Raw genomic sequence first — 26,198 nt, 5'->3', positions numbered from 1 at the left:
GCATTTTTTTTCTGTTAAATTTTAGGAATAGTGTTTTTTTCCCCTTGTTTGTTGGCACCCTGGGAGAAACTGACTATAGTTCAAATGTTTTCCCTTTGGCCAAAGCAGAGCAGAATTGGATTTTAATAAATTTTAACTTTATATTATGATTGTTTATTGAGGTGCCATTTATAGACTGTGACTTTCAGACATTGAATTTGACATAGTTTTTTTTTAAGGGCTGTTTTTTTTTCCCCCTTAAATTTGCATTTTGAATTATATACCAATGGGTAGTATATGTATGTTTCTCCTTCTGCCCGTCTGCATGTCCCAGAAAGACAATATTCTGACCTGGTACATGACATATGCTTGCAGTGTATTTTAAAAGAAATTTCAGGTTTTGAAAGTGCCTGGAAGTTTGTCTTTTTTTTTTTTTAATTAGATATTGGGGAACTATACCTAAATAGTTTAGCTAAATTCAGTTCAGCAGCATTAGGCATATGTGTTTATAAGATATTGTGTTTGGTGATATGGGAGACATCAAGATGACAAAAAGTTGATACCTTTATCCTGGGTCTTGTAATCTGCTATCTGACCTAGACAAATACATAAATAACGGTAATGCAAGGCAGGCTGTGATAAGTACTGTGGTACAGGCATCAACAAAGTGCAGTAGGAAATCAGCATAGAGAGATTAATCCCAACTGGGAGGATCTAGGACCTTCTCATGGAGTAGGTAGGACTGAGGAGAGCTTAATTTATTGCTTTCATTCATTCTAGACTGTCTTCTGAAGATTGATGTCTGTTTCCTTGAGCTCTTTAATTTTGTTGCCAATTTGGATAAGCATGGCTCAAATCCAGCAGGGAGGTCCAGATGAAAAAGAAAAGACAACAGCACTCAAAGGTACATACTTAATTTGCTTTTTCAGGATATTTTCACTGTGCCTAATGAAGGTACAGGAATATTTAGGTGACCTTACATTCATGTCAGTTCTAAAATAAGAATATCCGTAATCTATAATTATTTATATATGTCACAGTGACCACCTCAACGTCTGAGATATAGTATGTACTCAGTAAATAAATCATAAAGTCATGCGATTTTACAGCTGTAAGAATTCTTAATGCTTTTCTTATTCAAGGTCATGTATTTAATTGTAAAACTAATACCAGACATCTCTTGAATCAAGCCTAGTGCCCTTACCATATTTTTGTTGTTTGAAATGTCATACTAGGTTAGAGTAATGATCTGTCTAATCCTATATTCTGTCTTTGTGGCATTGCACTAAGAATATTTTATGAGAAGCTCTCTGTAAGAAGGAATCTGCTTTATACTTTCTTTGGGAATTTGGGTGCCATTTGTTAGATTAAGAAAAGTATGAGGAAAGCAGGTTTTAGACATATTAAATAGTAAACTGAGATGCCACTTAAATATCAGGCTGGAGAAGTTTGAGTGTGGAGTTTGGGGAAGTATTTGAGCTGGAGATTAAAGCTATGGGAATTGTTAGCATAGAGGTAATATTTAAAGTTATGGTCCTAATTGAGATCATCAGAGATTGCAGTGTAACCAGAAAAAATCTGAAGACTGAAGTGTGGGTCATCTCAATCTTAGGGTCAGGAAAATGAGGAAGAACTAGCAATAGAACCTTAAAATGATTTCTAAATAGATAGGCTGCAGGCTAGGAATGAGAGAAAGATCCTGAACACCTACTGAAGAAAATGGGTTTAATTAATTTAATCATGATTATAAACCAGGCTTTGCTGGTGGCTCAGACAGTAAAGAATCTGCCTGCAATGTGGGAGACCTGGGTTCGATCCCTGGGTTGGGAAGGTCCCCTGGAGGAGGGCATGACAACCCACTCCAGTATTCTTCCCTGGAGAATCCCATGGACAGAGGAGCCTGGTGAGCTACAGTCCATGGGGTTGCAAAGAGTTGTACATGACTGAGTGACTAAGCACACACATAAACCAGGCTAGATGAGAACTGAGAGTTTACTTTTATATTTAACAGTGTGGAGGTTATTGATGGTCTTCACAAAGAGCTGTTTCAGTGAATTGACGGAATTGAAAGTCATATTGGAAAACTTCAGTTAGAGAATAGGAAGAAAGCAATTCACAGAGTTGGACACAACATAGCAACTGACCACACACGCATGTACTGTTTTAAGAAAAAGGAGAGATATGCTCTAGATGGGAACAAATATTTGCAATTCATATCTCTGGAGAAGGAAATGGCAACCCACTCCAGTATTCTTGCCTGGAGAATCCCATGGATGAAGGAGCCTGGTAGGCTGCAGTCCATGGGGTCGCAAAGAATTGGACACGACTGAGCGACTTCACTCACTTCATACTTTTATCACTGGAGAAGGAAATGGCAACCCACTCCAGTGTTCTTGCCTGGAGAACCCCATGGACAGAGGAGCCTGGTGGGCTGCAGTCCATGGGGTTGCAGAAGTGTCAGGCATGACTTAGTGACTAAACAATAGACATGGTCCATGGGGTCGCAGAGAGTCGGACACAGCTGAAGTGACTAAGCACAGCACATATCTGACAAAGGACCCTTATCCAGTGTATATCAATGTCATCAATAATCAATAATGGGCTTCCTAGGTGGCGCAGTGGTAAAGATTCTGCCTGCCAGTGCAGGAGACGCAGGAGATGAGGGTTCGATTCTTGGGTTGGGAAGATCCCCTGTAGAAGGAAATGGCAACCCACTCCAGTGTTCTTGCCTCGAGAATCCATGGACAGAGGAGCCTGGTGGGCTGCAGTCCATGGGGTTGCAGAAGAGTCAGGCATGGCTTAGTGACTAAACAATAGACAACTCTATGGAAGGTTTTACTGCATGTATGTATGCTGCTGAGATAGACCAACACACTCAGAATAATAGTTAATTTACAAAAGAGGATAAGGAATGAGGGAATGTGTGTTTTCATCCAAATAGATTTACTGGGTTTCCACTTGGAACGCTTTTGTCTACCTTCAACCTTACCTGATAATGTGAAAATCTGATCTCTCAAGTTGTGGTTCCAATTGAAACTTCCACAAGCAGTATATAAGAAATTAGATTGGTTTTCTGGATTTTAGAGGTTGTATAGTGATGTTAAAAGCATATGGGTAGTCTAAATATAGTAATAAGGTTATAAATATAGAACTTTCTGAATTCAAACTGAGGTTTTCCCACTTACCATGAAACAAATTCTTTCTCTTTTCTGAATCATTTTCTTCATTGGTACAATAGGAATATAAATGCTTAGCACATGAGCTTGTAATGATTAATGAAGTAGTCAAATTGAAAATATTAGAAGATAAAATGACAAATGTTAAATAAAATGTATCTTAGAGCAAATTGACAGAATAAATAAAATTTATCCCTCAAACAGTCCTATTTATCAGTTTTTTTCTTTTATGAACCATGCTTTTGGTATTAGGTCTAAGTACTCTTTGCTTAGCCCTGCTTCATGAAGATCTTCTGTTATGTTTCCTCTAAGAGTTTTATAGTTTCAGATTTTATATTTAAACTAATGATGTCTTTTGAGTTAATTTTTATTTAAGAGATGAGCCTGAGGTCAAGGTTTGTATTTTTTGCCTATTGATGTTGAAGTGCACCAACACTATTTGTGGAAAAAAAAACAACTATCATTGCACTATTGAATTACTTCATCTTTCGAGGTTCTCTTATTTTGTTACGTGTATCTGTGTCTGTCTCTTCTCCAATACATGCTCTTGATTACTGAACTTAAACAGTAAGTCTTAAGTTTGGCTGGAATGATTCTCTTCAATCTATTCTTATTATTTGGTTTTTCTAGGTCTTTTGCCTTTCCATATAAATTTTAAGAGTAAAATTGTCTATAACTGTAAAAAAAATAATTTCAGTTCAGTCGCTCAGTTGTGTCTGACTCTTTGCGACCCCACGGACTGTAGCACACCAGGCCTCCCTGTCCATCACCAACTCCCGGAGCTTGCTCAGACTCATGTCCATCAAGTTGGTGATGCCATCCAGCCATCTCATGCTCTGTCGTCCCCTTCTCCCCCTGCCCTCAATCTTTCCAAGCATCAGGGTCTTTTCAAGTGAGTCAGCTCTTCGCATCAGGTGGCCAAATTATTGGAACTTCAACATCAGTCCTTCCAATGAACACCCAGGACTGATCTCCTTCAGGGTGGACTGGTTGGATCTCCTTGTAGTCCAAGGGACTCTCAAGAGTCTTCTCCAACACCACAGATCAAAAGCATCAGTTCTTCAGCACTCAGCTTTCTTTATAGTCCAACTCTCACATCCATACATGACTACTGGAAAAACCATAGCTTTGAATAGACAGACCTTTGTTGGCAAAGTAATATCTCTGCTTTTTAATATGCTGTCCTGGTTGGTCATAACTTTTCTTCCAAGGAGCAAGCGTCTTTTAATTCCATGGCTGCAGTCAACATCTGCAGTGATTTTGGAGCCTCCCAAAATAAAGCGTGTCACTATTTTCATTGTTTCCCCATCTGTTTGCCATGAAATGATGGGACCAGATGCCATGATATTAGTTTTCTGAATGTTGTGTTTTAAGCCAACTTTTTCACTCTCCTCTCTCACTTTCATCAAGAGGCTCTTTAGTTCTTCTTGGCTTTCTGCCATAAATGTGGTGTCATCTGCATATCTGAGGTTTTTGATACCTCTCCCAGCAATCTTGATTCTAGCTTGTCCTTCATCCAGTCCAGCATATCTCATGATGTACTCTGCATATAAGTTAAATAAGCAGGGTGACATTACACAGTAAATAATTTTACTTGCATTTTAATAGAGATTGCATTTAGACCTACAGACAAATGTGAGGAGAATTTTCATCTTTACTAGAACTGACGTTTCTAATCCATGAACACAGAGTATCTGTCATTTATTTAGATCTTAGATTTCCTTCATTGGCACTTTGCAATTTTCATCATATTAGTAAGTCTTATACATATATTATTAGATTTGTACTATAATTTTTAGAGTGATTATAAATGGTATTGTGTTTTCAATTTCAATTGTCACACGTTTACTGATCATTTATGGAAATACAGTCAAATTTTGTGTGCTGATATAGTCTGTGACTTTTTGGAAGTTGCTTATTTTTTTCGGAGCTTTTATTGGTAGACAAATTGGTGTTTCCTATGTAGACCATCATGTTATTTGCTAATTGGGCAGTTTTATTTCTTCATTTCCCATCTTGCTTTTTTGCCCTGGCTAAGACTTCCAATGCTATGTTAAATAAGAGTAGTTAGAATGGACATTGTTTCCTTATTCACTAGGTAATAGTAAGTGGTGGCACTCTCATTTTCACCCCTTAATTTCCAGAGCTATGAGTTCTGGCTCTGGGAGAAATAGCACTATATGTTGGACACTGGTTCTGAGTATATACCACCTTCTGGAGACTCTTGGTTCAGCCCTGCAAGATTCTGCCATCCAGCTGGCCCTGTAACTGAATCTTCAGAAGGCAGTCTACCATTCTGTCAAATTAGCCACTTCAAGATGGTGAGGACACGGTAAGACAAGTGAGTTCCAGAGCATGGGCCCATTGCCACACTTCTTTTGCTGTGATGTGAGTTTCTTGATCAGAAACAATGCTGTGTGGAATACCATGATGATGGATAAAGCATCCTGCAAGTCCACAGATAGTTAGATGTGTCAGAAATCTTGAGTGCAGGGAAGGCTAATCTGTATCCAGAGAAAGTATCTAATCCAGTAAGAGCAAAAATCTGCCCCTTTCATGATGGAATTGATACAGTGTAATTGACCTGCCTCCAATTACTTGGCTGATCACCCCCAGGACATGGGACCATGTTGAAGACTGCCATGTTGGTCTCTGCTGGTGGCAAATTGGACAGCCAGCTATGGCGTTAGCCAGGTTGGCTTTGGTGGGTGCAGGTTCCTATTTCTGAACCCATGCATGACCTCCAACCCTGCCACAATGGCCACTTTGTTCTTGAGCTCATTGGGTGATGACAGATTTGACTAGGGTAAGGCTGACTGGTGTCCGCAGAAAGGATTATCCAGTGCACTTAATTTTTAAAATATTCCTCTGTTGAGCTTACCTTTTAGTGAGCATTTACTTGGGATGCTAATATCTTCACATCTATTGCTCATTCAGAGAGGTCTGTCCACATACTCCTTCTCCACATTTCCTTGTCACCAATTTTCTGACCATGTTCCTTCCAAGGCCTTGACCATCCAGCCAAATGATTGACCACATGGCCATGAAGCATTTTATAATCACTCATCTGGTCATATCTCTTTCCAGAGAAATGGAACAGCCAGGTGCCCTACTGTCAGTTCTGCCCACTGGGAAGATTTCCCTTTACCACTGTTATTTAGGGATGTCCCGAAAGGGCCTCTGATGCTTCCGCTGTCCACTTTTAGGTGGTGACTGAGTATCGTGCAGAACCATCGGTGATCCAGACTCGTTTTCTCTTCTTCTGCCAGCCGATGAGGCTTTAGGTGCATGCTGATGAATAGAAGGCGGTGTCGCAGGAGTGGAGACCATAGGCATTTGGGCTACTCCTGCATGTTACTTATTTTTGTCTTCAGGGCCTGCTCAGTCCTAACCACAGACACACCACTTCGCATTTGATGGTGGAGTGCTATTGTACACGCCCAACTTTAAGACTTGGTGTGTCAGTTACCACCTAGTTCATGATGGCCTGCTAAGGTCTCATGGTAAGCTGGTAGCCTGTGGTTAAGTGTTCAGTCTCCGCTCAGGCCCAGGAGCAGGCCAAGAGGTATTTCTCAAAAGGAGACTAGTTACCTACAGTGGATAGTAAGGCTTTGTGACAAAATCCTTTGCCTGTGCTGTGAAGGCAGGAGAAGATTGTTGTCCTAGCTTGAAGATAGTCCTTGGGAGAATAGGAATTCTGTCTTACTCACCATTTTTGTTCTACTCAAGCCTCCAGTGGGTTGGATGAGTTCATCTGTATTGGAGGTGGAGGGCAACCTGCTTGACTCGGTCTTCAGTTTCAAATGTTAATCTCATCCAGAAATACCTTCATAAACACACTCAGAATAATATTTAACCAAATATTATTTGAGCACCCAGTCAAGTTGACACACAAAATTAACTATCACACAATTCATTTGTCTCTGGAAACTTTGGTTGCTTGCGCCTTTTAGCTGTTGTGAATAATACTGCAGTGAATAGGGCTGTACAAATATATGAATCTTTGTTTTCAGTTCTTTGGGGATATAAAATGGTATTTTTATCCAATTACTTCATATGTTTAGTTGAAGTTTAGAATTCTAGTTGCTGAATCATATTAATAACCAGAGATGTGTTTTAGAAAAAAATAGTGGTTACATCTGATGTGTATTTAGGTTATAAGGATTCAGTTGTACTGTATTTTATAGGAGATTGAGGGGATTTTAGATGAAAATGTTCTTTTATACTTAATTTTTGCCTAATCTACTGCCTTTGGAACCCAGTCTCTGCAAAATTCAGTTATATAGCTTTGTTTTCCTTTTACAAAGCAGAAAAATAATTTCTGACAGTGAGCTTCCCAGGTAGCTCAGCTGGTAAAGAGTCTGCCTGCAATGTAGGAGACCCTGGTTTGACTCCTGGGTCAGGGAGATTCCCTGGAGAAGGGATAGGCGACCCACTCCAGTATTCCTGGGCTTCCCTGGTGACTCAGATGGTAAAGAATCCACCCGCAATGTGAGAGACCTGGGTTCCATCCCTGGGTTAGGAAGAGCCCCTGGAGAAGGGCATGGCAACCCACCCCAGTGTTCTTGCCTGGAGAATCCCACGGATGGAGGGGCCTGGCGGGCTCCAGTCCAAGTCCATGGGGTCGCAAAGAGTTGGACGTGACTGAGCGACTAAGCACACACACTTAATGCCAATGAAATTTAAAAGTATCTACATCTAGTTCTCTAATTGACAGAGGAGAAGTTTGAGGAGTGCATATTTTAGTTTAGTTATTCATTTTATCATTCAAAGAAACTTCTTGGTCAAAGCAGAAGCGTGTTTCTGAACTTTCTGGTCTAAGCAAAAGCATATTTCTGTATTCAGAAGAGTTTATTCTTTTTATAAGGTAATGAAGAGAGGAATTAGACTGTATTAGAGCTTATATAGGACATAGAATAAAAGTATAGGGATTTTGAAAGAGTACTGACTTAGATATTGGAGAAGAAGTTTATTTTTTTAATCCCAAAGTACTATTGAGGTATAATTTTGGGCAAGCCATTTTACATCTCTGGGCTTAGTTCCTTGTCTCAAAGACAGTGAAGATAACACGTGCTACTGCTTTATAGGGCTGTGATGGTCAAATGAGGTATAGTATGTGAAATCTTTAAAATGATATATAGATGTTAGATGGCATTTTATGATCTGAGCTGATAGAAAATGAATATTAGACATAATACAGCTGCTTATATTTTGGATGGTTTTGTATGTATCTGATTAAGAGGATTCTAAGTTTTGAACTGTGAAATATGACTATGAAGTAAAGGAATTCAATTCATTGGAAGGAGAAAAGTGAGACTCTCCAAGCCAATTTTTGATAAAAAATATTTTAATCAATTTTGCAAAGAGTTACACATTGTTCAGAACCTTATTAATGAATCAGAAATTTGTCAGGGTGTATCCATTTGCCCCAGTATGCATACTTTGTGACATTTTTTATTTTACTAGATAATTTGCAAATCTTTTTTTTTATAAACTTGTTTTTATGTTGAAGATGGTATATTTTTGTGTAAATTGAGGTTTATCTGATGCAGTAGTTTGAAGAGTTTTAAACAATGACTTTTTTTTTTTTTACAAGTTTTTTGATATCTTATCTTTGTGTCCTACAGAGAAAGACTAGAGACTGGGGGTAGACAAACTGTTTTCTCCTCTGGCATATTTTTATGGTCTGTACAGATGGGTTTATTATATCTCTGTAACTGAGAGACAGGAATAAAGTGTTACTTCTGAGATTCATTCGTTTAAAACAAAGGCTGGAGAAATGTCTGTTGAGTTCTTTGGCCCATTTTTTGATTGGGTCATTTATTTTTCTGGAGTTGAGCTGGAGGAGTTGCTTGTATATTTTTGAGATTAATCCTTTGTCTGTTGCTTCGTTTGCTATTATTTTCTCCCAATCTGAGGGCTGTCTTTTCACCTTGCTTATAGTTTCCTTTGTTGTGCAAAAGCTTTTAAGTTTCATTAGGTCCCATTTGTTTATTTTTGCTTTTATTTCTGAAATTCTGGGATGTGGGTCATAGAGGATCCTGCTGTGATTTATGTCGGAGAGTGTTTTGCCTATGTTCTCCTCTAGGAGTTTGATAGTTTCCGGTCTTAGATTTAGATCTTTAATCCATTTTGAGTTTATTTTTGTGTATGGTGTTAGAAAGTGTTCTAGTTTCATTCTTTTACAGGTGGTTGACCAGTTTTCCCAGCACCACTTGTTAAAGAGGTTATCTTTTTTCCATTGTATATCCTTGCCTCCTTTGTCGAAGATAAGGTGACCATAGGTTCGTGGACTTATCTCTGGGCTTTCTATTCTGTTCCACTGATCTATATTTCTGTCTTTGTGCCAGTACCATACTGTCTTGATGACTGTGGCTTTGTAGTAGAGTCTGAAGTCAGGCAGATTGATTCCTCCAGTTCCATTCTTCTTTCTCAGGATTACTTTGGCTATTCGAGGTTTTTTGTATTTCCATACAAATTGTGAAATTATTTGTTCTAGTTCTGTGAAAAATACTGTTGGTAGTTTGATAGGGATTGCATTGAATCTATAGATTACTTTGGGTAGTATAGCCATTTTGACAATATTGATTCTTCCAATCCATGAACACGGTATATTTCTCCATCTGTTTGTGTCCTCTTTGATTTCTTTCATCAGTGTTTTATAGTTTTCTATGTATAGGTCTTTTGTTTCTTTAGGTAGATATACTCCTAAGTATTTTATTCTTTTTGTTGCAATGGTGAATGGTATTGTTTCCGGTTGGGGCTGGGGAGTTGCTGGTTTGCTATACTCTGTGTCCTAGGAGTGTTTTCACTCTTCAGGAATTTAAGTTTGAATGAGAAAAAAAATCTCAAAATTTAAGCTTAAAAAAGAAAATCTTTTGGGAGGTAAATAAATTTGAACTTTATATTTTATTTGTTCCTGGTTTCCATATGACACGAAGATGACATATAGTGAGAATTTTTACCTTGTCCCATAATAACCTATGAGAAATCGTTAAATACTGTTGACAGACTGATTTGAGGCTCGGGCAGGGAAAGTGTAAGATAAGCCTGCATCACCGTGTAGTAACAGGAAATAAGAAAATGCTCACAAAATAAAAAGATGAGATTGAGGAGCCAGGATGACTGTTGGCAATGTAGTGTCCTGGACGGAATCCTGGAAGAGAAAATGGAAATGAATGGAAAAACTGATGAATAATATCTGGGCTTAGTTAGTAGTAATGTACCAACGTTAGTTTCTTCACTGTAACCAACATAGCGTGGTAAGGTAGATTGTTAACAAGAGGGGAGACTGGGTATAGACACTGTCTGTACTATCTTTCAGCTTATCTGTATCTAAAATGATTCAGGAATAAAATGCTTATTTACAAAATATTGTGGACAGTTTTTTATTATGTATAATCAAATGATGTGAAGAATAGAAACTTTTGTATCAGCCTGTTTTCTCCAGTTAGCCTGTTTTATTTTACTATTGTTATTTCCCCTCTAAAAGTAGAATAATGGAAACAGTAGAAACTGAGAGACTTTATTTGGGCTCCAAAATCACTGCAGATGGTAACTACAGCCATGAAATTAAAAGATGCTTACTCCGTGGAAGAAAAGCTATGACCAACCTAGACAGCATATTAAAAAGCAAAGACATTACTTTGCCAACAAAGGTCCATCTAGTGAAAGCTATGGTTTTTCCAGTAGCCATGAATGAATGTGAGAGTTGGACTATAAAGAAAGCTGAGCGCCGAAGAATGGATGCTTTTGAACTGTGGTGCTGGGGAAGACTCTTGAGACTCTCTTGGACTGCAGGGAGATTCAACCAATGAATCCTAAAGGAAATCAGTCCGGAGTATTCATTGGAAGGACTGATGCTGAAGCTGAAATTCCAATACTTTGGCCACCTGATGCGAAGATCTGACTCACTGAAAAAGACCCTGATGCTGGGAAAGATTGAAGGTGGGAGGAGAAGGGGACGACAGAGGATGAGATGGTTGGATGGTATCACTGACTTGATGGACATGAGTTTGAGTAAGCTCCGGGAGTTGGTGAGGGACAGGGAGGCCTGGAGTGCTGCAGTCCATGGGGTCGCAAAGAGTCGGACATGACTGAGTGAATGAACTGACTGACTGATGCTATATTACCATTATTTAGATTTTTAATTTCCCTATTCATAGCACTAGTAAGATTTGGTGATCTTTAAAAGTCATATTAATATCTGAAAATTTTAAGAATGATAGGAGGAGGTTAATAAGGTTAATAATAATATGCAAATTAGTAGGTATATATTCTGAAGGGAAAGAAATTCATAATTTATTACTGTGGTACATAGGATCTGAGTTGTGATTGTTTGGAGAATTATAGTTTTGAAAGTACTTATATTGATACTGTACATCATCACAATAAAGCACTTTGGTAACTTAAAAAATTATTCATAAGAATCTTATCATTTAAGGCAACACATAAAAAGTAACCTAGTAGAAAAATAACAAAAAAAGTTAAAATAATGTAAGATACATCTTTGTTATTAATTATGAAAATGAATATAAGTAAATTTCATGTCATTTCTTTTCTAGATTTATTATCTAGGATAGATTTGGATGAACTAATGAAAAAAGATGAACCACCTCTTGATTTTCCTGATACACTTGAAGGATTTGAATATGCTTTTAATGAAAGTAAGTAGTGTATTCTGTATATATGCAAGATTTGTTTAACAATGCTGATAGAAAATAAACAATCCTAAACTTTTATTTGCCAGCTAGAAAGTTTTATGTGTTTCTTTTGAGAAATAATATCTTATCCTTTCATGATGAAATTCTTCTGTTAGGTAAAAGAGCCAAGTAATAATTTCCCATACTTGTCAAGTCACTTAAACCAACGAATATGAATTTAATTCAGCTTAGGTATTTTCAACCTTGAGGGTTCAACTCCGTTGTATCCAGCTGGAACTCCCAATTAATAATGTAGAAAGATGGTATTATTTCACATGTTATTTAAGATGAACTGACTGGCAATAATTATCTGTGACACTATTTTAAAACATAATACTTGATTTCATTATTATTATTTAGGCAACATCCTTATTGTAAAACTTCATTAAGTTCTGAATAAAATAAGCTTGGGACTTGGAATGAGGTACCATAGATTGCAAGGATGTTTCTTGTACAAAGAACCATGAAACTGGATTAATAGTAATCTGAACTGAAATAATACTGTAATTCTTGAGAGGTTATGTTATTACAGGCCAGGTAGCATTTGAATTGTAGCTGTCTGTTGTACTACATCACCTATATTGGTGATCTGTCATCATTGTGTGTGTGTTTTTAAAATTTTACACGGATTTATTCTATTCACATTGACTGTTGTCATACCACCTACAAAAAGCGCAACAGCCTAATCAGTTTTCCAGCACCAGGTCAGAGCCAGGTTGCAGAGGAGGAACTGTACAGTAAGTTACAAGAAGTGTTCAGATGTCCTATCGCTTGATGCACTTAAAGCTGTAAATATTGCCACAGGAGAATCTCTGTTTTTTTGCAGCGTCCATACAGTCCTGTCAGTGAGGCCTTCTTAGATCGATGTGTCTTTGCAGTATCAATTATGGGTGTTAGAGCTTTATAGTGATAGTCTCTGTGTACTGCAACATTAAATGAACGTATTAGAACATACTAGAGACACGTTAGAAAGTATTAGAACATATTAGGAACTTTGATCTCTTTTCTGATATTAATTTGCATGCTTTTTAATAAAGGATGTCTTTTGGCGAAGTATGTGTGAGTAGTAATATTTTGTTTTTAAAAGAAATTTTAAAATTTCTTTATAGTTTAATTAATAGAATCTAAAGAGCTCTGAGACTAACATTGCTCCTGCCCCTTTGAAACAATGACCAGATTCCTCTTTCAGGCCAGGGATAGGGGCATGTGTTGGTAGTGCGGATGAATCATAGAGCTATGTTCGCTTTATGAATAGAAGACACCAGTTTTCATTGAAGTCTGCCTTTCATCTTCCTTGAACATTTCTTAAAGGAAATGAAAAACAAAGAAGCAATACACTTTTATCTCTCACTTTCTTATCAGATACATTCATACACACGCACGTTTGCTTGCATTTTTACATTCTTGCATGCACATACTCACTTTTGGGACACACCTACACCTTTGTAAATGCATGTGTGCTTTCATATGCTTACACCTGAATATGTAAGCACCCTTGCACACACCTATCCTGTATTTTTTTTTTCAATATCCTGGACATTGTCTTGCATAAATGTAGACCTATAGTATGGGCAAAGATGCTTGCATTCCAAGGAGAGAATGCCACTTTTATGGATCTTATTTTTAGCATAATACAGTTCAAGGTTGAATTCAGGGTGAATGGTGAGTATTTTTTTAAAGAGGTGAGGATTTGAAACCAAGAAAGTAGTTTCAGTATTAAATCCCTAAGAGAGCAGTCCTATCTTAGAATCTTCAGGGACTTTTATTCAGGGTTTATAATGCAAAAACTTTTATGAAAGCTTTGAATTGAAACTTTCATTGACTAAAGAAGCTTCTAACTTTTTATAAAGAATTTTGAAGTTCTTAGTTGGGTAAAGAAAAATTAAGATACAGAGTTCACTCTAAGGAAAAAGAAAACTGTAACAAAGGGGAAGAGATTCTTTTTACCTGCATCAAACTGATACCTTCTTCTTTCAAATCACTGTACCTTTTCAAATACTCTTTGTGTTTAAAGTGCCTGTTTAACCGTTCTGCAGTTGGTATATGGCCCAGCTCAAATGCCTTTGCCTTGCAAGATGAAGGTGAAGGCTTTTCTCCTTATACCCCCACTCTTACTCCCTATACCTTGGTGCAGTACTGTGAGAAATCACGATTTTGTATCACCAAAAAATACACAAATATATATATATATTGAACTCAGCAACAAACTGTTTTGAGTTTGAAGCTTGTCTTCCATGATAGCTGATTTTTATTGGATTTTTACTGTTGTCAGAAAGTGTCTTAAATATTTACAGTTTATTAATTCATGTAGATCATTGATAGCTTATCTTGGGTCTCAGACTCTACCACCAATCTGGTAAAATATATGGATACATTTTTCAAAATAACATGCATTTGGTTATGCATCGGAGATTTTACAGCTGATTTTAGGAGACTCTAAAATGTCCTAAATCAGACCTGTGACAGTTGCTAAAGAGATTTTCCAAACCTTTGAGAAATACAATTTGCAAATCCAACTGTAAGTGATCCAGATTATCTTTTCTGGTTAAGAATGCTTACTCTTTTTGCCTCTTTACCTTCTTTTTACTTTTAATACTAGTGTTAGTAGTTGGCTGTTTTGGCAAGGCTTATTTTCCCTAAAGTATCAAAATCATTATCATCTTATGAGAATCATTATGTTCAAAATGAGTAGAGAATTAAAAAAAAACAAACAGCAAACCTCTCCCTGAAATGTAGATGTATCTACATCTAATTGCATAAGTAAGTCAGTTCCCTTTCACACAACAGTCCCATAGAAAATACATTTCAAATTTTAGCTGCAGTAGTATTACATGTCACTATGTGCCACATGCCTTTTTAAGGTTGCTTTACTCAAAATCACAAATGTCAGATTTGCAGATACCTTTAATTCACTGTATTTGTATCCTAAATGGGAATTTCCCTGTCCTCAAAAGAAAGACATAGATGTACCTTATAATTTATATGGCATCATCTGACCATAAGTGAATGTTCGTTATGGTGATCTAGTGCTGTGTCTCATGTTGAATATTAAAAAACTTTAGAAATAAGAATTGGCCCTTATATTAAAAATGCTGAGTATAGTGTAGTAAAATTGATTCATAAAAATAATGAAATAGTTTTACTTAGAGTAGTAATATTTCCTGGATTTTAGCTTTGGTGCCATAGCTTTCCTTTCAAGTCTTTCTTCACACTTTTATCATCATTGGATAAAAGTCAAATACTAATAACTCTGTTCAGCTTGACCACATACCTCTTCTGCCACTCCTAGGATAAAGGATAAAGGACAAAGTTTGAGGCTTCTACTATTTGCTTTCGTCTGTTCTCCATTGTTGTATTATTCAATTAGTCTCAGTACTCTCTTTGTTTTTGTTAAACCGGGTTGTTCACCATTATTTGAATGTGCCATGTTTTTATTTCTTCAAAATTCTATTTTCATTGTCTGAGTAGAGGAGAGGGAAGTTGTTAAAGCACTTGGGTCTGTTGTGTTTTTCTCTCCTGAATACCAGGAGAATGCTTCTGGGGAAACAAGACAGGTGGCTTGGTCTACTATGAGGAGAATCCTTCTCCATGAAGTATTTTGAACAAGTTTACTGGTTTGGCATTGCTTACAGCAAAGAGTCAGACACGACTGAGTGACTGAACTGAACTGAAACCTGTAATCTGCAGATATGTAATTGCATGTTTCTTTGGAAAATATCCCATGAGCAGTGCAACTCCCTGGCATATAAAATAGAAGTGTTTATAACCAGCAGTCTTAGCAATGTGTGCAGTAACTCATATGCCCCACTTAGAGGCATCACCTGTTCTGGTCCAGAGCATGCTATCCAGTGAGAAGAGAAGCCTGGGAGGACAGAGCCAGGCTGCTGCAAACCTGCGCCTGCCCCTCCTGGTTGCTTGGACCACTGAAATTATTAATAAAGTCATTTATTGTCAGTACAGTCATTGAACTTTGGCAGTCTTATCAGGTCGGTTTATTTCTCTTCCTCAGTTCTTGTCTCCTCAAAACAAAAATTTGGAACAACAGACTAAAGGGTTTAAAACAACAGACAAGTCACAGCTCAGTTCGGCTCAGCAGACAGATCTTTTATTAGACAGACACTCCCAAGATGTGGGAGCCAGCTGATCCCAAAGGAGTCATCATAACAATCCCTCTTGATTTCCCTCTTTTTATACTTCCCATCTCCTTTTGGTTGTGCCCTGTGCAGAATAGGGGTTGTACCCACCACCAGTCAAGAAAGGGAATGCAAATAGACATACGTTCAAGGCCGATTGACAATTGCAAGTTATATAACAGCAGGCTCTGTTGCATGTGTCTTCCCATAATTCAGTCTGTTGTAATCAGATGTATATATACGTGTAGAATATTTATGAACCCTTAATGGGCTCCTAGCTGCCTAAGGTTCCTTGAGGAAGCCCCTTTGGTTAGTTTGTGTGCCTAGGGCATGTGCAGGAGTCGGAAGTCTCTAGTTATTTTTGTAGCAAATCTGTGAACCCCCTGGGTGTGTCTGGGGCGGGGTTTAGAGGTCAGCTTGCCTCTTTTCATGAGCAACCCCTTGCTGCTGATGCCTAACTTCCTACCTAGCAGTCAGGTTGGCTCACTGTCTCTCTCCCGTTTCCGTTTAACTTCCTACCTAGCAGTCAGGTTGGCTCACTGTCTCTCTCCCGTTTCCGTTTGAAATCGTACTTGTATTTCAAGCCAGTTGAGAAGTTTCACTAAAACCTTTTAACCTATTCTAGACTATAGGGATCCTTCATTTTTATAAACTCATTTTAGACTTTATTATCTATGTGAATTGCCTGTAGCAGGTTTTCAGATTGTTGACTTCATTCTTTGTAAAAAGTTGCTTCACTTTGAAATATTTATGTTTTTACTCAGGTAACCTTTAAGCTTAAGAATGGGGACCGTGTTCATGGCTATAGCTAGCAAAAATCTTCATATATTGTAGGCCTTCAAATATTGTGAATTTGCTTTGGGTTGGAGAAATGAAGATGGAAGACATAGCCTTTGAGTACTTGGGTCCTTCTTTTATACTATGTATACATTTGCACCATGTGGATATTTAAAGAAAAAGATCTAATTAAGAAATTAGAATGTCCTGAGACATTAAATTTTTATTAGACATTATTATGATACTTTACATATTATTATAAATATACTATGAATCATAGCATTATTTTAACAAATAAACTTGTTTGTTTGTCTTCTAGAGGGGCAGTTAAGACACATAAAAACTGGGGAGCCGTTTGTTTTTAACTACCGGGAAGACTTGCACAGATGGAACCAGAAAAGATATGAAGCACTAGGAGAGGTATAGTTGTGTATATGATTTAACCTTGTTTTTTATTCCAATTTTAAATAGTCAGAATAAAGGTTTAAGTTGAAGCAGTACATGTGTTCTTTCTACAAAATGATTCAAAAAGGTTTTTGTATTTTTTGTTTATTTTAGTAGTAATGTTAGAAACATAATTTTAGTTTAAAATTTTATGTTTTTACACAAATCTTTTCACGACCTTAATATTTTGTAATGAGTCATTATAAGGGGAAAAAATTGATGCTAAATTTTATTTTTTTTCAATTTTTTAGGAGGTTGAGTCCTCGGCTGTGCCAGGAAGAATAAGTCTTCTTTTAAATGCTTATCTAAAATAAAAATCACAGAGAGTTACCGTTGTTAATTATGTGAGATGATGGATGTGTTAATTATCCTGGTCTTGGCAATTTTTCTTAGCAATTTCTTGGCAGTTATAAAATCATCTTATTGTGCATTTTAAGTATATACAAATACAGTTATCAGTTATTACTGAAAGTTACAAAAAATTATTTATAGGAAGAAAATTGCTATTGGCTAATAAATTAAATATAAGCTACAAAAAATTATTTATAGAAAGAAAATTGCTATTGGCTAATAAATTAAATATAAACTACTTATCTTTGACTTGATAAAGGATTACGCCTTGTGAAACCTTACATGCCTTTTTAATGCTACCACTGGGAGGAACCTTTGAAAGAGTCATTTTTCCTTCAAGTGAATGTTTTGTTAAAGCTCAGAGTTTTACTCATTAGTGTCATATTGTTGTCATTCAGTTGCTCAGTCATGTCAGGCTCTTTGCAACCCCGTGGACTGCAGCATGCCAGGCTTCCCTGTCCTTCACTGTCTCCCTTAACTCCTGTCTATTGAGTTGATGATGCCATCCAGCCATCTCATCCTGTGTCGCCCCGTTTTCCTGCCCTCTGTCTTTCCCAGCATCAGGGTCTTTTCCAGTGGATCAACTCTTCACATCAGGTGGCCAAAGTATTGGAGGTTCAGCTTCAACATAGTCCTTCCAGTAAATATTCAGGATCGATTTCCTTTAGGATGGACTGGTTTGATTTTCTTGCAGTCCAAGGGACTCTCAGGTCTTCTCCAGAACCACAATTGGAAAGCATCAGTTCTTCGGCGCTCAGCCTCCTTGATGGTTCAGCCTTAAATCCATACATGACTGCTGGAAAAACCGTAGTTTTGACTATGTGGGCCTTTGTCAGCAAAGTGATGTCTCTGATTTTTGATGTCACAGTCTGTGTTTTTCATAAAATGCATATGAACACATTTGTTTACTGTGATAACTAGACAACTGCTTAACTTCTATAAAGAAAAGCTGAAAGTTCTATTTATATTTTGGCTGTCTAATAAAAGTAGTCAAAATGAATTATTTGGTTAAATAGTAGCATAAAGAATATATGAAATTAAGTTTATCTTTTCTGGAATACAACTTTTCTTGGATCTCTTTTGCACATCTTTGACCAAAGGCATTGACAGCTTTTGTTCTGAACTATCTTTTTTAAGATGTCTGATTAGGAAGCAGACTTAGAAGATATAGAGATTGTGTTTTTTTCTAGCACAGAGGACAGATGTGTTTGATGTCCAAGGAATTTCATGGTAGGGAAGATGCCCTGAGAAGGAAATGGCAGCCCACTCCAGTGTTCTTGCCTGGAGAACTCCATGGACAGAGGAGCCTGGTGGGCTGCAGTCCATGGGGTTGCAGAGTTGGACACCAGTGAGTGACTGACACTTTCACTTCACTTTCACGCAAATGGAGAGTCGCAGAAATTTTTAACCCTCATAGGCGATCTCGAGACATGTCACCATAATTCTGAAAATGCAAGTTCTCATATAACTATCTACAGTTCCCAGAAAACATATTAACATTGTGTTTAAATTCTGAAAATAGTTTAATGTTTCTTATTACCAGTAAGATCTCTAGTTCCGTTAAGCAAGAACCTGTGAAAAGTCTCTCACCAGTGTCCTCCATGTGAAAGCAATGAAAAAACTTTTCTCCTCAGTGATGGATAGGGCAGAATTCAGAAATTTGAGTTTATTGCCTGAGAACCTGCCTTAATAAATAAACTTTTGGTATGCTTAAATTTTAAGTTTTAAGGAGACAGCTTTTGACTTCAACCAACAATCTAAACTAAAGCCCCTTCTGTTTTCTTAAGTGTTTTCCTACAGAATATTGAGTTTTGTCTTCAGATGAGAGGTACTATATATGTTTCACAACTGCCGTTTTAGTTTATGTTTATTTCTCTCTTAAGGAGATTATTATAACAGTCATTTAGCAGAAATTGTTTTTAAGACTTGCTCCTGAAATGCTCTATCATTTCTATGTAAATTAAACTTATTGTGTAAGTAAAATAAACTGAGATGTCATTTTCTTTTTAGAATGCAGTGTCATAACTACACAAAAGAGTACCCTTTTACACTCACATAGTTACATTTTTATAGTCAAACAAATGCTTTTGCTAATATGTATATTTATTTGTTTACTGTCTACATATAACTTGATAAAAACATATAGCTTTTAATAAGTTTGGTTAATTTGTCTAAATTTAGAAAGATTCTTTCAGTTTAAAGAAGTGGGAGAGTGGTGTGAAAGGGTGATTTTCAGAATAGAAGTTTTCATGCATATATATTGGAGACGAATGCCAAGGAATAATGTTTCCTTTGAAAGATTAGAAAGGCTATCATTTAAGTAATAAGTAGAATGGAAAAACACAGCATGTAACTTGTCAAATTTTCTCAGCTATCTCTTTCATGTCAATACTGAATTATTATTAAATGGAAAATTTGTAATCCAGAAGAAATTCTAATGAAAGATTTGAGTTTTTGCCTAAATTGGGTCTTTGCACTTCCTTTGATATTTCTTCTTTAAAAGTTAATAAATTGTTAGTGTGCTTGGTAAGAGGATAGTATTGATTGAACAGTCTTAAAAGCTTGGCTTTTTATTCATGGTTAGGACCACACTTACAAAAAAAAGAAAGTAAAAGTGTAATTTACCCCCCACCCCGGACCTAAATTAGTAATATGTCTTGTAAAACAGTGCAAAGTTATTGAAAAGTACTACTACTAAAAAAATGGAATTTATGCAGCTATAAAAATTGAATTTTTCCAATGGCCATATTCAGGTATTTGAAATAGGAACAACTTAAAGAATAATAATACAAATTATTATGTTAATAGTCAAATATTTGAATACATTATGATTTGTTGTTGTTGTCCAGTCACTCAGTCGTGTCTGACTCCTTATGATCCCATGAACAGCAGCACGCCAGGCTTCCCTGTCCTTCACCGTCTCCTGGAGTTTGCTCAAGCTCGTGCCCATTGAGTTGGTGATGCCAGTGATTGTGTGTGACTAATACCTTCATATTAGAGAAGGCCATGGCACCCCACTCCAGTGCTCTTGCCTGGAAAATCCCACGGATGGATTAGCCTGGTAGGCTGCAGTCCATGGGGTTGCTGGGAGTCGGACACGACTGAGCGACTTCACTTTCACTTTTCACTCTCATGCATTGGAGAAGGAAATGGCAACCCACTCCAGTGTTCTTGCCTGGAGAATCCCAGGGACGGGGGAGCCTGGTGGGCTGCCGTCTATGGGGTCTCACAGAGTCGGACACGACTGAAGAGACTTAGCAGCAGCAGCAGCAATACCTTCATATAATGTGAAATTCCCACATCTCATATTGTGACAGAAACAAAGGTCTGGCTGTCAGGAGATCTGGGTCCTAGTTTTGGTTCAGCACTATCTCTGTGGTAGAGAAAATATAAGATGAGCCTAGGACATTGTCTTTTTTTGGAAAGCAAACCCTCAGTTTAATGGCAGTATGTGAATAGGACAAAGAAACCCAACTTGAAAGGATTTCCTTTGGCCACAATTGGGACAATTTGAGGGTATAACAGATTAAGGCTTCTATTGATTATAAAATATTTAATTAAAAGTCATGATTCCATAACATTTTTAGAATATAGTTAATTTGCTGTCGTAAGATGAAAATTATCTGAAAGTTGGTAATCAAAGGGAAAGAATTAAGTAGCTTGACATTTTTTGAGAAACCATAGTTCATTTGCAGTTGAAGAAGGAATGTTTTACTTTACCAAAGAATACTGGCTACTAACAGTAAAAAAAAAAAAGCTATAATTAGAAAATCACCATCATTCTAAAGATGGTCCCTCAAGAGTCCCATTTCCTGCTTATGCAGTCAACCACTAATCTGGGATCAACCGTGAAGGGACTTCACGGTAAGTGAAGGGACTTACACGGTAGATATAATTAAGGTTACTAGTTAACTGATCTTAAGATCTTAAGATAGGGAGGTTGTCCTGGATTATCTGGGTGAATTCAGTACAATCACAAGAGCAATTAAAAGCCGAAGAGAAGGGGCAGAGGAGTCAATCACAGAGATTCTGCAGAAGAGGCAGGGAGAGAGGTTTCAGGCACGAGGATTCACATGCCATTGCTGGCTTTGAGGGAGAACCAGGGAGAGGCCCTCGGGAGCACAGGGTACCCCTAAGCTAATAAGAAGCAAGAAACTCAGTGCACTGGATTTTGCCAGCAACTTGAGTGAACTTGAAAGGGGACTTGCTCCAGAGCCTCCTGGTAAGAGCCCAGCTGGCTGACACCTTGATTTTGGCTTTGTGAAACCTAAAGCAGAGATGCCAGTGGAACCAATCCACATTTGTAATCTATAAATTGTGAGATGTTGAACTCTGTTTAAAGCTATTAGGTTTGTGCTAACTTGTTAAATTAAGTTTGTGGTTGTTAATTTAGTAGTAGAAAACTACCGTACAACCCCTTCTCAAAATAATTGGTTTCATGAAGGATGTGAGGGAATATTTGCACAGTATGTTTGCACAGAATATTTGCACTTTTCCCAGAGTATCAACTCAGAGATTTCTTACAATTGTAAGGGGAAAAATACATACCTTAAAATAGAGATTTAGCTGTCAGCACAGTACCTGATGAACAAAGTTAGTATCACTATGGTAGAATAACTTGACATTCTGTATCTTCTGATAGGATGCTGTTTGAAGAACACAGCACTAGCTGTGGATATTCTTGCTACATACACCGACTTTGACACTAATCAGTGCTTTAGAGTTGTGTTCCATTTTCGTGCAATACAGGAATAGAGGGAAGAGCAAATGACACCACAAGGACACAGTCCAATACAAGGGATATGTAGAAGACAGTAGCATTAAAAATACTGAAAAGATTTGTGTGTTGGGGGTAAAGAAACTGTTGTAGATGAAAATAAACAAGGAGACAGCAACTAGCTTGTGTATATGAACATTGATGGGACTTTGGTTAAAAAAATAATAAGGTAAAACAACCTCTATACTCTTTAGGGGCCACTGAGGAAGAATTGTTCATGTTTTTCAGGTATGAAATATTGTGTATTATGGTTGTGTAGGAAAATGTCCTTATTTTTAGGTGATGCTAGTGAAATATTTAGGGAGAAAGTCTTGGTGCCTGCAAGCTATTTTTATTTTTTTTTATTTATTTTTTTTTTTTTAAATTTTTATTAGTTGGAGGCTAATTACTTTACATCATTACAGTAGTTTTTGTTATACATTGATATGAATTAGCCATGGATTTACATGTATTCCCCATCCCAGTCCCCCCTCCCACCTCCCTCTCCACCCAATCCCTCTGGGTCTTCCCAGTGCACCAGGCCCGAGCACTTGTCTCATGTACCCAACCTGAGCTGGTTATCCGTTTCACCCTAGATAATATACATGTTTCAATGCTGTTCTCCTGAAACATCCCACCCTCTCCTTCTCCCAGAGTCCACAAGTCTGTTCCATACATCTGAGTCTCTTTTTCTGTTTTGCATATAGGGTTATCGTTACCATCTTTCTAAATTCCATATATATGTGTTAGTATACTGTAATGGTCTTTATCTTTCTGGCTTACTTTGCTCTGTATAATGGGCTCCAGTTTCATCCATCTCATTAGAACTGATTCAAATGAATTCTTTTTAATGGCTGAGTAGTATTCCATGGTGTATATGTACCACAGCTTCCTCATCCATTCGTCTGCTGATGGGCATCTGGGTTGCTTCCATGTCCTGGCTATTATAAACAGTGCTGCGATGAACATTGGGGTGCATGTGGCTCTTTCAGATCTGGTTTCCTTGGTGTGTATGCCCAGAAGTGGGATTGCTGGGTCATATGGCAGTTCTATTTCCAGCTTTTTAAGAAATCTCCACACTGTTTTCCATAGTGGCTGTACTAATTTGCATTCCCACCAACAGTGTAAGAGGGTTCCCTTTTCTCCACACCCTCTCCAGCATTTATTGCTTGTAGACTTTTGGCTAGCAGCCATCCTGACTGGCGTGTAATGGTACCTCATTGTGGTTTTGATTTGCATTTCTCTGATAATGAGTGATGTTGAGCATCTTTTCATGTGTTTGTTAGCCATCTGTATGTCTTCCTTGGAGAAATGTCTGTTGAGTTCTTTGGCCCATTTTTTGATTGGGTCATTTATTTTTCTGGAGTTGAGCTGGAGGAGTTGCTTGTATATTTTTGAGATTAATCCTTTGTCTGTTGCTTCATTTGCTATTATTTTCTCCCAATCTGAGGGCTCTGCAAGCTATTTTTAAATGCATCTTACGGAAGAGGAAAAACCCAGGGAAATAAAAAGAAAGTATGTATGGCAAAATGCTGTTAGCAGTTGTCCAATCAAGGTGGAAGATGTAAAGATGCTTATTGTACTATTTTTCAACATTTCTGTGTGTCTGCAAAGTTTCACAAGTTGAAAATATTGGGGGAAAGGAAGCTGGTGATAGGAACCTGAATATGCTTCGCGTTTGTGAGTGAGGCTTGCTCCCTGGCAGGCATACTTCAGTGCTCCTGGACTATACCATTTTCTTTGTTGTGTGCTGTGCTAAGCTGCTTCAGTCATGTCCGACTGTGACCCCATGGACTGTATGTAGCATGGCAGCTCCTCTGTCCTGGGATACTCCAGACAGGAATACTGGAGTGGCTTGCCATGCCCTCCCCCAGGGGATCTTCCCAACCCAGGGCTCAAACTTGCATCTCTTAGTCTCTTGCTTTGGCAGGAGGGTTCTTTACCACTAGGGCCACGTGGGAAGCCCACCATTTCATTTGGAACCCATCAAATACTATATTTGGAGTACTTTTGTTCTGGGGTAACAACATCCATTCTAGGACTTGAGTTGTCTCCCAATAGTTTATTCCATTTTTTAGAAGTACCTTACTTAGTATTTTGCCTGAGGCATAAACGCGTTTGGTGTCACAGAGGAAATGAACTCAGTGGGTGAGCATTAGGACAGTTTTTGTGAATCTCTCATACTCCTGTATGTCATATTGGATATGCCAAGAATACAAGGCCCTGCCTGCTTTTTCACCTGGGCCATTTCTTAAGAGTTGTGTTTGCAACAAGCAGTATTGAAGCATGAAGTTAGGTCTTTCTCTGGGCCAAAGAACAGGCTTGCTTACAGCTTGCTGTCAAATGGTAAGCTCCCCCCGCTTGATATTTCACAGCTTCAGCCTGAACCGCTGTGTGTGCATCATCCATTTAGGGTCACATCATGTTGTGCCCCATAGACTTGGGGTCCAGGAAACCAGTGCAAATATGTTGATGCTGTGCTGTGATGAGTAAAGCCCTTTGTCTGTGACCCAGAAGTTTTGTGTCTTGCATTAGCACCCATGAAACAGTAACAGGCTATCTGATTAGTTTGTAACTAGGGCAAAAGCAAATCTCAGACCTATCAGTGACGATTGACTCCCTGCCAGGGAGCAAGCCTCACTCACAAATGTGAAGCATATTCAGGTTCCTGTTGCCAGCTTCCTTTCCCCCAATATTCAACTTGTGAAACTTTTCAAACACACAAAAATGTTGAAAAATGGTACAATGAGCATCTTTATATCTTCCACCTTGATTGGACAACTGCATTTAGAAGAATGAATAGCATTAGAAGAATGAATCGATCTTCAGTAATTCCTGTTTTCAGTCTAACTACTCACTTCCATTCTTTGCTGGACCTGCATTTTCTAAGCCTGAAGCCCCTGATGTTCTGCGAGGCCAGTAATCCGCTTTCTTAGTTTAAACAGACGGCACCACCATTCAGCCAGTTATATTAGAAGCTTTGTAGTCCTTTCACTCTTCGTGTTTAATGTGTGGCCAGGTCTTGTTATTTTACCTTTTTGCATCTTGTCTTCATCCATCACTACTGCTGTTGGTTGAGCTTAGGTCTGTATCATCTCTTAAACTAGGTCTCTGCAGTTCAGCTGAAATGCATCTCCCTGTCAGTATTCATATGTCAAAGCTCTAACCCCTTGGGTGATTGTATTTAGAGATGGGGCTGTTAGAAAGTAACTTCGGTTAAATGTGGTCATAAAGATGGGGTCCTAGTTGGATAGGATTGGTTGCTTTAGATCTCTGTCTCCCTCTGTCTCTCTCTCTCTGTCTCTCCATTCCTGCCCCTTCTCCGTTTCTCCCCCTCTCCTCCATGTATGCACCGAGGAAAAGCCATGTGAGGATAGAGCAAGAAAGCAACTGCCTACCAGCCAGAAGGAGCCCTCTTGCCAGGAGCCTAATCAGCCAAGCACCTATATCTGGTACTTCTCAGCCTTCAGAACCGTGAGAAATGGATTTTGGTCGTTTGAGCCAGCTAATCTACGGTGCTTTGTTATGGTGGCCTGATCAAACTGTTACCTGCAGTGTGGTCGCTCCATGCCAGCACTGCCCTCCTGAACAGGTTCAGGTCTCAACACTGTTACCAGAGATATTAATATCTTTTGAAGCTGCCACTGTGATCCTGTTTGCCTGTTTTTGGAACCTTGTTGTGTTTCCCTGCAAGATGGATTTTAAGCTGCGTGCCTTATTGCACCAGACCTTTCATGAGTTGGCCCTTTCATATTTTTTCTGGCTCCATCACTTTCCTTCCCTCTTGCCCCAGTTCCCACTCACCCTATGCTCGAGCTATATAAACCTACTCGTGGCTTCCTAATACGCCGTGCTGTTGTATATCTCTGGGCCTCGACTC

The 26,198-nt window shown here is 38.1% G+C and overlaps 1 protein-coding gene across 8 annotated transcripts in view; it reads left to right on the top strand.

Annotated features, from left to right (window-relative positions):
* ARB2A (ARB2 cotranscriptional regulator A) overlaps positions 1–26,198 on the top strand; it is a 396,180-nt gene that overhangs the window by 35,513 nt on the left and 334,469 nt on the right. For 6 of the 8 annotated variants that reach the window (XM_070465820.1, XM_070465815.1, XM_070465816.1 and 3 more), the window contains exons 2-4: positions 760–883; positions 11,720–11,821; positions 17,087–17,187. In XM_070465820.1, the coding sequence (XP_070321921.1) occupies positions 778–883; positions 11,720–11,821; positions 17,087–17,187 (309 nt within the window). In that variant the 5' untranslated portion in view covers positions 760–777. Of the gene's footprint in view, positions 1–759; positions 884–5,464; positions 5,488–11,719; positions 11,822–17,086; positions 17,188–26,198 lie in introns of those variants that run through there. The other 2 variants (XM_070465819.1, XM_070465818.1) reach the window with 2 other exon arrangements.

Source organism: Odocoileus virginianus, chromosome 3 (assembly GCF_023699985.2).
Source record: "Odocoileus virginianus isolate 20LAN1187 ecotype Illinois chromosome 3, Ovbor_1.2, whole genome shotgun sequence".
Taxonomy (NCBI): domain Eukaryota; kingdom Metazoa; phylum Chordata; class Mammalia; order Artiodactyla; family Cervidae; genus Odocoileus; species Odocoileus virginianus.
Note: the sequence above shows the minus strand (reverse complement) of the source record. Positions and strands in the feature narration are given on the sequence as shown.